General features: G+C 35.2%; 1 protein-coding gene and 1 pseudogene across 1 annotated transcript; one reads left to right on the plus strand and one right to left on the minus strand.

Annotated features, from left to right (window-relative positions):
- Positions 1–59: 59 nt before the first annotated feature.
- On the minus strand, positions 60–2,662 carry LOC107557356 (glucose-6-phosphatase-like). The gene is made up of 5 exons (XM_016240748.1): positions 2,366–2,662; positions 2,174–2,283; positions 1,964–2,072; positions 1,741–1,856; positions 60–858 (listed from the first exon to the last, which is right to left on the minus strand). Exons 1-5 carry the CDS (start codon positions 2,593–2,595, stop codon positions 356–358), a joined length of 1,068 nt encoding a protein of 355 aa, XP_016096234.1. The 5' UTR covers positions 2,596–2,662; the 3' UTR covers positions 60–355.
- A 3,112-nt stretch (positions 2,663–5,774) lies between these two features.
- On the plus strand, positions 5,775–10,131 carry LOC107557357 (glucose-6-phosphatase-like; annotated as a pseudogene).
- Positions 10,132–18,239: the final 8,108 nt, after the last annotated feature.

Below are 18,239 nucleotides of genomic sequence, written 5' to 3' on the forward strand. Positions count from 1 at the left end.
TATATATATATATATATATATATACATATACTGTAGTTCATAATTTCAGTTCTCAAAAAAGAACTTAACACAAATGCCAGACCTTTTCATGTAGATCCAAAGGCACTAAGATAAAAAACACTAAAACTACAAACCTTTATCTCACACAACGCATCACCGTAATGTGTTATATAACAGTGCTTAATTTAAACTCTAAGTATCTGCATCCCTTAGTTAGAAAACACATTTAAACAGGCAAGTTTGTTCACTGGCAGTGTTCATTCGACTGATGGGATGAACTATGGAAAACATGCTCATTTGAAATACTGTAAATAGTTGTGTAGTTGCTCACAGTCTTGTGCAGTTCTTTCCCAGCTTAAAGCTGTTTTTTGCTTTGTAAACCGAGGGCTCCGGACACGCAGTACGGGATGATGCTGACCGTGGCGAGGGGAACGGTGGCGCTCTTGCAGAAAGACAGCAGGTAGAAGAGGGCAGCCGTGTGTGTGGGAGGCTTGATGGTGTCGAAGAGATGCAGCAGAGACAGAGAGGCGACGATACAGGTGATCCTGACCTGAGCGCTGCTGCTCCTCTTGCTTTCCGTGTACAGTGGGGAGTGAAGGCCGAGTCCCAGACCAAACAGGGTGCCCATGTTCCTCAACAGGCTGGCGAACGGCGTGGTGTCCAAATGGACCCAGGCTGGATTGACGCACCACCGCTGGGCTTTCTCAAGGGTCCACAGCAGATCCACACCCAGAGCTTTGAGAAGCAGGTACAAGCCCACCGCAAAAGAGAGCAGGAACAGTGTGATGTTGATGTAATTCTTTAGACTGGCACTGTAGATCAATTTCTGTCTGTTGAAGGCCTCGGCAACAATCATGCCTGTCAAAAACAAGAAAAAATTAATTCATTGTATTACCTCAAGACATTTTTAAAATGTTTGTGCTCCTTAACAGGTACACTACTGGTCAAAAGTTTAGAATAATTGCAATTTGGGTGTGTGTGTGTTTTCAAAAGAAGTGTCTTATTCTCGCCAAGGCTGCAATTATTTGATCTAAAATAGAGTAAAGATTGTAATATTGTGATGTACGTGTTTTCTATTTTAAAATGGAATTTATTCCTGTGATGCAAAGCTGAATTTTCAGCATCATTACTCCAGTCTTCAGTGTCACATGATCCTTCAGAAATCATTCTAATCTGCTGATTTGCTTCTCAGTTATTATCAATTATTACTGGTGCTCAAATAATTAATTTTAATGAATTTATAATGGTCCTCAATATAGTCTATGTTGAAAAAAAAGTTTTGCTACTTAATATTAGTGGAATCTGTGATGCATTTTTGTAGGTATAGAAAGTTCAATGAACAGCATAAAAAAATAATAATAATAGAAATATTTTGTAATATTAAATGTCTTTACTGTCACTTTTTATCAGTTTAATGCATCATTGCTGAATACATTTTTTTTTCTTACTTATCCCAAACTTTTGAATGGTAGTGTATCACGGTCTCCAGAAAAATATTAACCAGTAAAACATTGATAATAATAAATGTTTCCTTAGCAGCAAATCAGCATATCAGAATGATTTCTGAAGAATCATGTGACACTGAAGACTGGAGTAATGATGCTGAAAATTCAGCTTTGCATCACAGCAATAAATTACATTTTACAATATGCAAATGCAAAACAAATTACAATAAACTAATTTTAAATATATTAAATTAGAAAACAGATATTTTAGATGATGGTTTTCTGAGCCGCTTACCTGAAATAACTCCTACGAAAACTTGATGTGGGAAATGAGCGGCGATGAAGACTCGAGAGAGACAAACACAGACCTGGACCGTCCAGAAGAGCGTCCAAAGTGAACCACGCAAGTATCTGATTAAAAAACAGTTAGTACATCATAAACATATTGCAGAAGCAACTATCTATTTTGAAACAAAAGCGGTGTTAAACTGGCCTGATTGTGATAAAGATTGACTTACAGGCTCTTAGACGAAGTTTTCTTCTCTTTGCTCAGCATTATGGCAAGGATTGAAGTGACCAATGTGTAGTAAACACCAGCAGCGCCCATAGCATGACCAGATGGGCTTCCTGCATCAAGAAGCAGCTATGTGATCAAAGTGCTCTTTTGATGTATGATGAAACAGGTGTTAAGTGGATTAGTGTGGTACTTCTAGAGGAGATAGACGCACCTGGGCCGGTCTCACAGGTCATGGGATACTGCTCAATATGTGGCGTTGAGCTGTTGATGTAGTAAGAAGTCTCATGGACCCACCAGTATGGACGTTCTCCAAACAGGATCCTTAAACAGATGAATAGAACAACATTAAATTTCGATTCATGATTTAATTTGACAGTGAACTCTTTATTGGTCTTTTTCTTACCATTTGAAGACCAGATTGAGCCAGTCTCCTATCACAGCCACCCAGATGAGCTTGATCCCGACTGATTCTTTCAGATGGAACCAGATGGGAAAGAAGACGAAGAAGGTGTTCCTCAGATCTGCCGCGAAGGAGACGAAAAGAAACCATCCTTGGGCATCTTTGTAATTGGTCTGAAGGTATTGGGTGCTACTCACTCCAAACCCGTGCAATGTATCCATCACAGCATTCATGTTTAGACTTTCTCTAAGGCACTGTGTGTTGAAGAGCTAGTCAAGAGTGATAGTCCTCCAGCGCCTACCCTTGGTTTTTATACTAGCAGGCCCACCACCACAACGCATGGACAAGACGATCTTTGAACCTTGCACATGTGTAATAAAACACCGAGTGGAACAGAAAAAAAAAACGTCAGAGTTAAGAGCGTGTTTGTCCTGTCAGAAGAGATAACGCACAAACAAGTTCAGGAGAAAAAGGACGTAGAAAAGACAAAGCAGTGAATCATTGAACTAATCTGTGACCTCATAAACACATCCAACCTCTGTCAACATTTGTAGCTCTGTTTCTAAATATATCCAGTTATATATATATATATATATATATATATACTGTATATGTGTGTGTGTGTGTGTGTGTGTACTAATAAATATAAAAATGTATTTACTAATAAAAAATTTTATCAAAATCTGTCTATTTGCATGATTTATAAAGCATTAGGTTATGAGTGATTCTTACAAATAAAATATTAATTTGGTTTGCATTATGATATTATTTCCCTATATATAAAAAAAATAATTCAATATATTTAAATTTGACCGTATTGTGTATAAATGTTACACTTTTAAGTAATTTGTTTAATGTAAATCAGCATAAAAACAGAATTACAAGTGTAAATACTTTACAATTTAAATAATGTCCTGTTGTAAAACAAGTTATTTATTTTGCCAAAACAAGCACGTGTTGTGATTATTCTATAGACCTGTCATTTTTGACTTTTTGAAAAACTAAGGCAAAAATGTACCCAAACAAAAAAGGGGAATCCTATTCAGAAGATAATCTCAGTGTAGCCTGTTGCTCTCAGACAAGCATTTTCACTGCTTACATAGGTACTTGCTGATTTGCATTGAATTGGTTTGTTTACATGTGTGTTACATAAGCGAATCAATCATTACATTGATCAGTGATGCTTAAATGACAAGCAAAACTGTAATCAATGCGAGGCTTTTTGTTAGTTGTTAGTCAGTTGTAGCTGATACTTGTAGTGTTTGTTCATCTTTCCAATTGCTTACAGACTGTCTTTGCACAGAATTGAAGAAAATTAAACTCTCTGCAAGGATGTTGGATTGGTCACTTTTCAATACGCTAATCAAAATAGCCCACTCCCATGTTTCTATGATATTTTGGTGCCAAGACAAAAGTGGGGCCCTCAAGGGCCTGTGGGGCCCAAGGACCTCAGTACACTTCTCCAAATCCAAACCCTTGTGAAAAAGAAGTGTGCTTAATTGTATTGAATGCAAACTTATAGTGTACCTACAATCATAAAAGTATATTTTAAAAAAATTTACTTGCAGATAATATAATATTGATGAAATAATAGGCCACTTAATGGTAGGCCTACTTAAAGAGAGAAACTGTCTATATTTCTTAACACACTTAAGTACACTTTCAAATGTTTTGTTGTGCTTCAAGTTTACTTCATTTGTTGTGTTGACTAACATACTAAAGCACTTGTAAAGTACTTGATTTTATTTTGAACCATAGTGTATTATTTGAGATTATATTTAAAGGTAATATTTTTAATCAAATGTAACTTCATCATAACAAATGTGTACAAATACAGAGTTCTGGCATGAAACTCTAGATGGTGCAGTCCGATATGTCTAACTAAATCTGACCTAATGACATCATCACATGGCACAGCTGATTGGTTCTCTTCTGTATCGGTAGCCAATGAGCTTTCTGCTCAACATTCAAATACAGTGGGGAAAAAAAGTATTTAGTCAGCCACCAATTGTGCAAGTTCTCCCACTTAAAAATATGAGAGAGGCCTGTGGCAGTTGTGGCTTGCTTCAGAAACCCTCCACCTTCCCCAGCTCCACCTGTATAGCTCTGCTATGTGGTGATTCATGTATGCTATATGGGGGTTATTTCCGAGCGGCAACCTCCCGCTCTCTCTCGTGAAGCCAACACGGAAGTGACTTAAACTGTAATTCATCAACTGGCCGCTAGAGGCTGGCTGCAAAAGGGAGTCAATCCCATAGACTCCCCATGTTAAAATGCCCAAATTTACAGCAGAAAAAAACATGTTTACAGCCTGGTTCAAAAAATTATTTTGGTCTATATAGCTAATTTTGCCCTTCATGACAACTGTGAGGGGGTGAATTTTTTTATAAGTCATCTGTTTAAATTATATTAAGCCTTAAAGTTCTGCATAATTAAGGGCGTGGCCACTTGAGTGACAGGTGGATTGCCGCTGCTGTCACCACCGTCGCACTAGGTGGGCGTGGTTTCAGCAGCCAGCTCCCGCCTCTTTGCCCATCATCGATCATCCTGGAGTGACGCGCGGTGACGCGCTGCCAATATGGCGACGGCTGGCTCCACCCACTTTAGGCTTTAAAACGCTCGTCGGAAGTCTACGGGTTACGTCACGGACACTACGTCCATGTTTTTATACAGTCTATGGTTATTTCATGTATGTTATATTTGCAGCAGCAATATTTCTTACATGCTCACAGCAGCAGCAGCAGCTTAGCAGATCTATTCCGAGACCAAATGCATTAACATTGTCATGTACATTACCATGCCAATCCCTCCGAGAGTTGTCATGACTTAAATACACAACATACACATTTCAATAGAAAGGACATTCAAGTATATTCTAGTTTATCGTAAATGCTAAACATTACATTCAACTCTAACCAAAGATAAAAGAAATAATTACATATAAATACACATACAGATGTTTTTTTTAGGTGGGTCATAAAAACACTCTTAAATTCAACTAATTGCATCTAATATAAATGTAACCTATTATACATTTCCGTTTAATTGTAAACAACATGCAAAAAAGTTTCCAAAAACATTACATTCAAATTGTATGCAAGTGTATTCTTTTAAAGTATATTATACTTCATAAGCATATGCATAAGCGAAGCCCACTGTACTTAAAACGTCTTTTTGTAAGAAGTACACCAAACCAAAATGTCACAGGTCAGAACCCAAATGGATCAATTAATTTGTCATACAGAACAGTATGGCTCATTCTTTTTCCCATTTGCAGATTGACAAATGATAACAAGCCAGACAGAACCATTAAAACTAGAATATTTATATTAAATGCATCGTTTCAAAATGTCATCACAGTGACATCACACTTCATGAAACCAAAGACAAAACTAATCAGTCTGTCTATTTTATCAGCATATGTCCCATCAGCATCATCACAGGTGAAAGGTCCTGAAATCGAGGGCCTCTAAGTTCTCCAGTCAACATGCAAACAAAATCAATCCATCTAGCCTTGAATAAAATCCAACTAGAAAAGGAAACCGGGGTCCGATGGTTGGATGAAGCCTGGCGGGCTGCCTTCGTATCTGCAGTGTGATCCCCATTCCTGTGCCCTGTGTCCGTCCTCCACTTTTCCAGGCTGACCGTCCCGAACTCAGACTGCAGAGATGGACCTGCTCCACAGCTGGGGGGTGAACCTAGCCGTCCATTTGCAGACGGAGTACCGGGACTATGAGAATCTGTTTCAGTGGGTGTCCTCTGTAGCCGATCTCCACACCACCTTCTTCATCTGCGGCGAGACATAGGCGTTAAACTCATCTGGGTGGCTGTGCTTGGAGACTGGCTAAACCTCGTTCTGAAGTGGTGAGATGCTCATCGTTTTGTGTATTGTTAATCTCTGAGCTAGAAATAAACATGATAAGATTATGCTGGTTGAAAAAAAGACTTGGAACCAATTTGCACTCAGAAATTGCTAGTAAACTTCACAAATAATATTAAGTAATGACAAGTAACACGTGGAATGACACATGAAATTTTGAAGTAGAAAGACTGAAATGGTATTTTCTTGTAAAACATACAGTGTAATAAATTGGTGTATTATCAGAAATATTATAAATTAAATACTGCAGCACAAAGAAAACATAGAACACAATTATTTAATTAAATAATATTTATGTAATAAATAACTTAAATATTAATAGAAATAACTAATTTTTAATTGATAATTCATTTATAATATTTCCAGTAGTTCACCAATTTTATTTGTTTTTTTTTATTTGTTTTATTTTATATATTTTTTTTAAGTTAAGTAAAACAAACATTACTGAAGTATGATTCCAAGAAAGTACTGTTTCTGTCTTTCTACTTAAAGAAAATCATTCTTTGAAAAAATATTTTTTTACAGTTAATAAATTGGTGAATTATCAGAAATATTATAAATTAAATATTGCAGCACAAGGAAAACATAGGACACAATTTGATGATTTATAATGAATTAAATTATATTTACTTAATGAAAAATAATTGAAATAGTAATGTTTAAAATGAATAGAAATAACTTGATAATTGAATTTATAATATTTCTGATAATGCAATTCATCCAATTTATTACACTGTAAAAAATGATATTTCAAGGTGAAGAAAAAAGTATGTTTTACATTATATTATTTAATTTAAATGAATTATTATGCTGCACGTTTTCTTTCCTCTACAATTAAACAAATGATTTAAATGATTTTTAATGATGCATTTCCATATTATTTGATGATATATTCATAGGGTGCTATTCGGTGAGAGGCTGTACTGGTGGGTGCATGAGACTATAGCCCTATAAAACATCCTGAACTGCAGCAATTCTCCATCGCGTGTGAAACTGGACCAGGTATATTACACAACTATCTGAAATATTTGATTTTGATGGGTCTGTCACAGCTTTTTGTGGTCAAATGTTTTTTTATAATGACTTTTTACTCTACAGGCTCTTCATATCTCACATAATACAATTATTTCAACTAAAAAGCATTAATTCATGTCTGTTTATGAATTTATTTTTGGTAAGTAGCATAACCTTTTGAGGTGACAGTCCCCAACTGACTGAACATTGCATGCCCTTCTTATCACATTCATTATGCTGCGTATGAATTACAGCTTTATCTCCAAATAAAACCTGCTACTCTGTAGACGGGTAGTTATGCAATTTAAGCAAGGTAGCTGTTCTAATCTTTCATGTGGAAACGGATCTGCCTCTGGTTATCATAGTGTTCCAGATCAAGGGCCGCCTTTGAATGAAGTCATACGTATTACTTACTACTAATATTACACATGTTGGCAAGTGTCCATTCATTCTTGACCTGAATTAGTACCCTGGATCAATTAAAAAGGCCCATAAATGACATGTCCTGAGCTGATATTGTATCTAAATGGCTGCTGGTATTTTGCCAAAGTTGGTTTGCTGGTCTTATCTTGTTTAAGCTGGATTTAGCTGGTCTCCCAGTCTGACAAGTGTCCAAAACTCCTCTAAAACCAGCCTGAGAAACCAGCAGACCAGTTTAGGGTCCTGAACAGATGTATCTCTAACCAAACAACATTTGCTTTCCCGCACAATCTCTGATTTGATATTTTCTAGTCTGTAATTATAATTGATGTTTGTTTAAACGTTGCCCTGTGTTCACCGATGCGTGTTTGGTTCTCGCCTGTCAGGGAGCCCGTCGGGTCACGCCATGGGTTCTGCAGGTGTTGGGTATGTGATGGTTACAGCAGTGCTTTCCACTGTCGCCGAAAGAAGACCACCTCCTTTACATTATAGGTGAGTCTGAGACATCTAAAGAAAACCACTGTTTTAATATAACACACCTGAGAGTAACATCTGCTTTCAGATGTTTGCAGCTGATGCTCTGGATGCTCCTGGGTTTGGTGGAGTTACTGGTGTGCATGTCTAGAGTCTATCTGGCAGCCCATTTCCCACACCAAGTTATCAGTGGAGTTATTTCAGGTAGGTATCTTCTTTTTTTCATATGTGGCTCAGTGATGCATGAGAGTGTTCAACATACAAAAAAAGGGAAAATTGATTAAAAGTAAATTTTTTTAGAAATGTACTTTTTATGTTCATGTTGGTTTAGAAAAACTTGTATACCATTTTCAAGAAAAGCTTTTTAATGTCAAAATGTCATGTAGTGTAACCATTAGGTAAAAAATAAAATGTTATGCCTTGAATACATGTGAGTGTACACATCTCAATCACTATTTTCAAAAATGGTTATAATACATTTTTAATGTAGGGTAAATAAAACGATATGTATTTTTTATGCATGAAAAAAAAATCATGAATTAATATATTTTTGGGAGTCACACTACATGACATTTTACAACCAGAATCAGTTTTTTTTTAATATTTTGAAATAGTTTTTTTCTTCTATTTTCCACTTTCCTTAAATTGTAAAGTTTTTTTCTATGTAGGTTTTATTAATGTATTGTATTAATGTATTTCAGTTCTAGTTATTTCAGTACATCATGTTAGACTAAATTGAAATGAGAAATGTTGCTTTGTCATCCAGCTGAAATTAAATTAGCACGTTTTTACGTTTATTTTATTTTAGTGAATGTTTATTTTACTTCAGTAACAATTTTTTTTAAAGGTTTTAGTTTTAGTTTAATATAACCCTGACCTGAACGTTTCTTAATTTATCTTTTTCAAATATTATTAAGGAATGAAGCAGTTTTATTAAAATAATTTTCTTAGAAATAATATAGTATTTTGGCGTTTCTTTTAGTTATTTTCCTTTCTTTTCTTTCTTGTTTTTTTTTTATTATTTTTTTATTAATGTATTTATTTTTCTTTTATGGCCCCCAAAATAAATATCAAAAATACTTTTTATTCAGAAATTAAAAACATGCTAATCTGAAAAAGATGTGGTGTATGATTTACTTTGAAACCATACTCATAAATTGCTTGTAAATTTCACAAATAATTACAAAGAAACAGCAAGTAACATTAAACATTGAAATCTTGAAGTGAAAGACTGAAATAGAACTTTTCATGTAAAACGTACTACAATAATCTGTTTTATTTACAATTTGAAAAAGAATGGTTTTTGAAAAATGAGCATAACTATATTCACTTTATATAGTGCATCAGTGCTTTCATAGTTGGTCTTTTATTTCCAGGTATAATTGTCGCAGAAATATTTTCCAGAGTGCAGTGGATCTACAGCGCTAGTCTGAAGAAGTACGTCTGTGTGACTCTGTACCTGCTCTTTTTCGCGGTGGGTTTGTATGTGCTTCTGAAAGCCGTGGGTGTGGATCTGCTGTGGATATTGGCAAAGGCCCAGAAATGGTGCATCAGTCCAGACTGGGTCCTTTTGGACAGCACCCCCTTCGCCAGCCTGCTGAGGAACATGGGCACACTTTTTGGTCTGGGGCTTGGTCTTCACCTGTCAGGCTACAATGAAACAGCAGGCCGGAAACACAGCAGCAGCATCTCTATCAGGACAGGATGTATTGGTGTGTCATTGGTGCTGCTGCAGCTCCTGGACAAGATGACGTCTTCCTCAAGCAACCAGCTCCTTTTCTACCTTCTGTCATTCTGCAAGAGCGCTGTGGCTTTGGTGCTTCCCACTGCACTCGTTCCTGGAGTCATATGTTGGATTTCATCAAAAAGCAAGCATGAAAAGGACATGTAGTGCTGATTTTCAAGTTAAATGCAGTGGTTCAGCAAAGTTTTTGCAGTGCGCTCTTTCTAGAATACCTCAGATGGCATGTACAGGATGGGTGGCTACTGCCTGGTGACCATATATCCGTTTAAAAAGAGAGAGAGAGAGAGAGAGAGAGAGAAGATCTTTTAGAAATGTAGTTCTTTGAAATGTACTTTCTATTCACATTGGTTCAAGAAAATGGTATCTTTAAGTTTTTTTTTTTTAATGTTTATAATGACTGTAATGACTGTAAAAATGTAATGTGTGTTTTTTTTTATCTTTAATTCATACAAATTAAATTTTTGGGAGTCGCACCACATGACTTTCACAACCTCAACTAACTTTGCTTTTTCATAAAAGGCATTTTTCTGGTAATCGTCTAATATTTGATTAGGCTTATTGACTTCGACACAATCATTGCAGACAGCTGATTTTCAAATATCAAGAAGCAGTGAAGCAGTTTTGTTAAAATAATTTAAAAATAAAAAATTTTATATTAGTAAAAGATGAGAAAAAAAAACTTTCATCAAGCATTTTTTTCTGCAGTATGTCATTTAGAATCAGTATTGAATACGAAAATCTTTTAGAAATGTAGTTCTTTGAAATGTACTTTCTATTCACATTTGTTCAAGAAAATGGTATTTTTAAGGTTTTTTTTTTTAATGTTTATAATGACTGTAATGACTGTAAAAATGTAATGTGTGTTTTTTTTTATCTTTAATTCATACAAATTAAATTTTTGGGAGTCGCACCACATGACTTTCACAACCTCAACTAACTTTGCTTTTTCATAAAAGGCATTTTTCTGGTAATCGTCTAATATTTGATTAGGCTTATTGACTTCGACACAATCATTGCAGACAGCTGATTTTCAAATATCAAGAAGCAGTGAAGCAGTTTTGTTAAAATAATTTAAAAATAAAAAATTTTATATTAGTAAAAGATGAGAAAAAAAAACTTTCATCAAGCATTTTTTTCTGCAGTATGTCATTTAGAATCAGTATTGAATACGAAAAGTTGGTCAGCATTATGAAAGCCAAATGTCCATGTAATAAGGTCTATTTCTTAAATATTTTAGAAAAATGTTCTGCAATACATTTTATAAAGCAAGTGAAAATGTAATGAAAAAATAAGCAAATATTTTTATTTTATCTTTATTTTTTTATTCATACATTAATAAAGAATAATAATAATAATAGTTCATACATTTTTGGGAGTTGCACCACATTACATTTTACAGCCTGAACTAACCTTGCCTTTTCATAAATGGTATTTTTCTGGTAATCATCTAATATTTGCAGAGGTTTATTGACCTTGACACACAGTCATTTGGCAGGCTTTTTTTTTTAAATATCAATAAGCTTATAGAATATAATAACTTTATAGAAATAATAAAATATTATGGAAAACTGCTTAATAATTTATTTACAAGAATTGCATCCTTTGAATGCAATAATTACTTTTTCCCCGTACAATATGTATTTTAGAAACGTTTGAACATGAAACGTTGGTCTGCATTATGAGACACAGTTGATTTGTGAGTGTTGGAATACATCCTGCCTGTGATGACTATGATGAATGTATGTGGCTGTAATCAGCTCTTTAACAGACCTTTCCCAGATTGCTTGAGCTTGTTGTTGGCAAGTCTTCAGATTACGGCGGCTCCCTGTGTATCTTGTTATCTGTGAATGGTTTTAAAGGCGGCTGGTCCATTCACTAACTAACTTTCATTCACATCTTCTGTTCAAAGGTCCCTCAGTCATGCTCTGTACATAAGGCTGGGTTCTGTACATTGTTCGGCTTTTTTTTAAATATCAATAAGCTTATAGAATATAATAACTTTATAGAAATAATAAAATATTATGGAAAACTGCTTAATAATTTATTTACAAGAATTGCATCCTTTGAATGCAATAATGACTTTTTCCCCGTAAATTATGTATTTTAGAAACGTTTGAACATGAAACGTTGGTCTGCATTATGAGACACAGTTGATTTGTGAGTGTTGGAATACATCCTGCCTGTGATGACTATGATGAATGTACAGTATGTGGCTGTAATCAGCTCTTTAACAGACCTTTCCCAGATTGCTTGAGCTTGTTGTTGGCAAGTCTTCAGATTACGGCGGCTCCCTGTGTATCTTGTTATCTGTGAATGGTTTTAAAGGCGGCTGGTCCATTCACTAACTAACTTTCATTCACATCTTCTGTTCAAAGGTCCCTCAGTCATGCTCTGTACATAAGGCTGGGTTCTGTACATTGTTCGTGACGGCTGTTAAAGGGGTCATTCAGCTCAAAACTTATAACTTATATAAGACTTATAGCACCGTTCATCTATGTAATATTTGGAGCAACACAATTAATATCCTACCAAAAACTGGCTTTAGATGAACAAACAGCACATTTTTCACATTAGATTAGATATTTTTCTTACAAATGGATATTTTAAAATCAGAAACATAAATAATGTTAACATCTTTTATATCCAGGCAATTTTGTTTCATTGTTGCAACATACAATTTTTCTCGTATATATCCAAAAATTATATATATATATATCCAAAATATAAATATTAAATATATATCCAAATGGATACATATCCAAAAATTCTATATTGTATTACTTAATATATTTAGATTATAAGTGCTTACTTGCAGTAATAAATGTAGGATATCTCATGGTGTTTTTTTATGTCTTTAAAGTGAAAGTGACGTGACATGTGGCCAAGCATGGTGACCCATACTCGGAATTAGTGCTCTGCATTTATCCCATCCAAAGTGCACACACACAGCAGTGAGCACACACACACCATGAGCACACACCCGGAGCAGTGGGCGCCCGGGGAGCAGTTGGGGGTTCAGTGCCTTGCTCAAGGGCACCTCAGTCGTGGTATTGAAGGTGGAGAGAGCGCTGTACATTCACTCCTGCCACCTACAATCCCTGCCGGTACGAGACTCGAACCTGCAACCTTGTGTTACAAGTCCGACTCTCTAACCATTAGGCCATGACTTCCCCCAAATTCAGTGGAGAGGCAGAGAGCGCGAGGCGGAGAGGCAGTCCCCCACTACCATAAATTATGCAGTCGAGATTCCCACATTTGGGGAATTTGCAGGGGTCAGCACAACCGGAGTGCAACAATGGCCGAGCCTCACCCTGGGTGAACCATCTTCTTGATCATGGTGTCTCCCCTGCCAGGTAAGTATCTAATTATTAATTATGGAATATTGTCTCTAGGGTAGACTTTTTTTTAGTTATCTGTTACCAGTCTGAATGAATGCATGCATATCTTTCAGATTTAAGAATAATGTTTACAGCGGTATTTGTTTCTGGTTCACTTATACATTTCAAACTTACCACCGAAGCCTCTGTTAATTTTTCAAGTTCCAGTGAGCTTCCTACATTAAGGGTTAGTTCAACCAAAACAATCTTTAATTACTCATCCTTGTGTTGTTTGAAACCCGTAAGACCGTCGTTCATCTTCGGAACACAATTTAAGATATTTTTGATGAAATCTGAGGGCTCTTCGCCGGTGCGCCACACGCTCGCGTCATGGTACTGTCGTGAACGCGCGTCGACAAGTGACGCAGTAGAGATGAAAATGTGGAATAAAGTCATTATTTTTGTTTTCTTTGCGCAAAAAAGTATTCTCGTAGCTTTGTAAGTTTACAGTTGAACCACTGATGTCACACGGACTACTTTGTCGATCATCTTGGTACTTTTCTGGACCTTGAACGTGGTAGTTACCTTGCTGTCTATGGGAGGACTCTGAGTGCCCTCAGATTTCATCAAAAATATCTTAAATTGTGTTCTGAAGATGAACGAAGGTCTTACGGGTTTGGAACAACACGAGGGTGAGTAATCTTTATTTTTGGGTGAACTAACCCTTTAGTGCACTGTAAATTATTATTATTCAATTTTGTAAATAAAAGATTGTTGAAGTACATTTTACAAGAATAGTATTTCAACCTTTAAAATGTAATGTTTAATTTAATTTGTTACTTGCAGTTTCTTTAGTTTGAATCTGAAATGTAATAGTAATTTCAGAGTGAAAGTGTTTCAAAGTAATATGCACCATTTTTCCGTGTGTGTGAAAAGAAATGTATGCATTGTATTGAAAAAGTGGGTTTTAAAAATGTATTCAATTTATTTAGAACACAAAAGTTTTTCTTTGCATTGTGTAGTTTGTTTAAAATGTTTATGTTCATTATTAAAAAAAAACATCTATGGACACAAACTTTTTTTTCTGAAAAACATCCATAGTGATTAATTTTCCCTTCTGAGGCCTGCTTTTAAATATGAACTTGCATTGCCTACTAAACCTCTTAACATGTTTAAATTTGGTTCTTCTGTAAGGGTTTGTGATGGGCGTAGTAGGCCAAAGTTCAGAACATTTTGTTTATGCGGCTTGTGGCCTGGAGAATCTGTCCGGCCCGTTACATCACAGACTGCACAAACATCCTTATCAATGTTTTTCACTCCTTACTGAAGGTTACAGATTGGACGTGTGCCACACAGTGCTGTTCTGTCCCAAACAATGCACCGGTTGCTATTTGGCCATTGGCTGTAAAAAAAAAAGAGTAGTTAACGCAAGCATTCTTGCATTATTTGCACCCTCATGTCATGCTAAACCTGTAAAACTTTAGTTCTTCTGTCAGACGGTGAGATGTACTTCCAAGAAGTACACATTAGCATACTCATAAAAAGTAATATACTTTAAAGGAATATACTTAAGTGTGAACTGAATGTAATGTTTTCATGTTATTTAAAATTCAATGAATGTGTATTATAGTTTAAATGTATGTTAAATGCTTTTCTGACCCACTTATGTAGGACGTCAGTACATTTTTATTTGTAACTTCATAATTACATTGTTTTTGAAATATGGTTAAAGTGTACTGCCCAATGTAATGACAAGCATTTATGGTAAACTAAAATAATTTTATTGTAATTTCTATTGAAACAGGTATGTCATCTATTTTGTAATTGCACATTTGTAATGATGAAGTAGCAATTTTAGAATTGTTAAACATTACTTCAAGTGTAATATCAAATAACAGTCTTAGTATTTCCACAAAATATTAAGCAACAAAAACTTTTTTTTAACATTGATAATAATAAGAATCATTATTAGTAACTGAGCATCAGTAATAATTAAGCAGCAAATCAGCACATTAGAAGGATTTCTGAAAGGCTCATGTGACACTGAAGACTGGAGTAATGATGCTGAAAATATTGCTTTGCATCACAAGAATAAATTTCATTTTAAAATATATTCAAATAGAAAATAGTTATTTCAAACTTTAATAACATTTCACAATATTACAGTTTCTACTGTATTTTTGATCAAATAAATGCAGTCTTGGTGAGCAAACATTTTTTTAGTCCAAATTCTGGAATATTTTGGAATGTATATATTAGTGCACAAGATGGATTCGCTGCTTTCATAATACATTTATGTTGGCTTTGTGTCCTTACAAGCTTCACTCCCCATTCATTGTACTGTAAATGTGAATTTATGTAAAAGCACAACCAGCATATTCTTCCAAATATATCATTTGTGTATTCCATTGAAGAAAGAAAGTCATTCAGGTTTGGAATGACATGAATGTGAGTAAATGAAACGCTGCAAGAAATCACAATACACCTGCACTGTAATCATATGATATTTTGCTTCCTCAGCAGTCATTCCCTCCTGATCGTTTTTTATCACTGTAGTACAGAGTCTTGAGTGCGTCTCTTCCTCTTTGTACGCACTGATAAACAAGACTTGGCCAATGGACTTCTGCATGTACAATGATACCAAGAGACATTTAAAGAGAGGTATGGTTAATGACTGCTTGACCTGTTTTCCGCTCCATTGCATGAATGATCTGTAATAAAATTACAAAAGCTTATCCAGACACACACACACACAGCCTTACAGGTCCACTCGGCCTAAGTCAAGGGGGGTCACCTTTTCCAGCTGACATAGTTAAAGGAAGATGGCACAATCCTGCTGCATAAAAAAGAGTTGAGCAAGAGTTGTCCATGCGTAACAGTAGTGAACGCTTGTGCTCACAGACCTGCTGTGCGTGCAGGAGGACAGGCTGTTCAATGGAGAAAAAGTGGGCCTATAATGCTTTCTGTCCCATTGTCTTGTATGAAATATAATACAATGATGATTTAAAGCAATAAATTGCATGTTGTGAGTGTATAATCTTTTATTAGCATAAAGGCCCCCCAAAAATTTAGTTTGTTTCTTTATGGGGACAGATTTGGAGAAATGTAGCATTCCATCACTTGTTCACCAATTTATCCTCTGCAGTGAATGAGTGCCGTCAGAATGAGAGTCCAAACAGCTGATAAAATAAATTCATCATAAGACATTTTAACTTTAAACCATCACTTCCGGCTAAAATTCAAGTCTTTTATCCATAATACTGCTTTCTCCAGTAAAAAAAAGTTGTCTAATCTGAATCAGGAGAGAAATATGCACAGATCAAGCACTGTTTACAAGCAAAAAAAGTCCAAAACAGTTCTAAACAAATATATTGATGTTGATGTGGGAGAACAACAGTGGATGGACTTTTTCACTAGGTTTATGGATTGGTCTTTTAGCCTGACGCGATGGCTTAAATTTACTGCAAAATGCCTTCATGATTGATTTGTTTCTTAGAAACAGGCAGCTTTTCACTTCACAAGACATTAATTGATGTACTGAGTAAATTAGTACGGTTTCTAAAAAACATTAAAAAAAAATTTAAAATCATTTTGGTTGTGAACTATTCCTTTTCACATTTTTTACAAGATAATGATAACAATTTGATAAACATAAAATGTTATAATTTTGTATTTAAAACTATTTTTGAATGTGACTTACAAGTCCAGTTACTACAGTCATGGCCAAAAGTTTTGGCAGTTTTTTGTACTGAAAAACAATGATTCCTCTGCAGTGAATGTGTGCCGTCAGAATGAGAGTCCAAACAGCTGATAAAATAAATTCATCATAAGACATTTGAACTTAAAACCATCACTTCCGGCTAAAATTCAAGTCTTTTATCCATAATACTGCTTTCTCCAGTAAAAAACAGTTGTCTAATCTGAATCAGGAGAGAAATATGCACAGATCAAGCACTGTTTACAAGCAAAAAAGTCCAAAACAGTTCTAAACAAATATATTGATGTTGATGTGGGAGAACAACAGTGGATGGACTTTTTCACTAGGTTTTATGGATTGGTCTTTTAGCCAGAAGCGATGGCTTAAATTTACTGCAAAATGCCTTCATGATTGATGTGTTTCTTAGAAACAGGCAGCTTTTCACTTCACAAGACATTAATTGATGTACTGAGTAAATTAGTACGGTTTCTAAAAAACATTAAAAAGTCCAAAACAGTTCTAAACAAATATATTGATGTTGATGTGGGAGAACAACAGTGGATGGACTTTTTCACTAGGTTTATGGATTGGTCTTTTAGCCTGACGCGATGGCTTAAATTTACTGCAAAATGCCTTCATGATTGATTTGTTTCTTAGAAACAGGCAGCTTTTCACTTCACAAGACATTAATTGATGTACTGAGTAAATTAGTACGGTTTCTAAAAAACATTAAAAAAAAATTTAAAATCATTTTGGTTGTGAACTATTCCTTTTCACATTTTTTACAAGATAATGATAACAATTTGATAAACATAAAATGTTATAATTTTGTATTTAAAACTATTTTTGAATGTGACTTACAAGTCCAGTTACTACAGTCATGGCCAAAAGTTTTGGCAGTTTTTTGTACTGAAAAACAATGATAAGCATATCATAAGTTTTAAAGGCTTTTATTGGCAAAAAAATATATACTGGGTCAATATTTACAATGTTGACCCTTGTTCTTCATAACCTCTGAAATTCGCTCTGGCATGCTGGATATTAGCTTCTGGGCCAAATCCTGACTGATGGCGATCCATTCTTGTCTTATTAGTTCTCGGATTTGATCACAATTTGTGGGCTTCTGCTTGTCCACTAGCCTTTTGAAGACTGACCACAGGTTCTCTATGGGATTGAGATCCGGGGAGTTTCCTGGCCACGGATCCAAAATTTCAATGTAATGATCTTGGAGCCACTTCTTTATCACTCTTGCTTTGTGACATGGTGCTCCATAATGCTGAAAAATGCACGGATCATCACCAAATTGCTCATGGATCGTTGGAAGAAGTCGC

The sequence above is a fragment of the Sinocyclocheilus grahami genome, unplaced genomic scaffold (genome assembly GCF_001515645.1).
Source record: "Sinocyclocheilus grahami isolate Dianchi unplaced genomic scaffold, SAMN03320097.WGS_v1.1 scaffold599.1, whole genome shotgun sequence".
In the NCBI taxonomy this organism is placed as follows: Eukaryota; Metazoa; Chordata; class Actinopteri; order Cypriniformes; family Cyprinidae; genus Sinocyclocheilus; species Sinocyclocheilus grahami.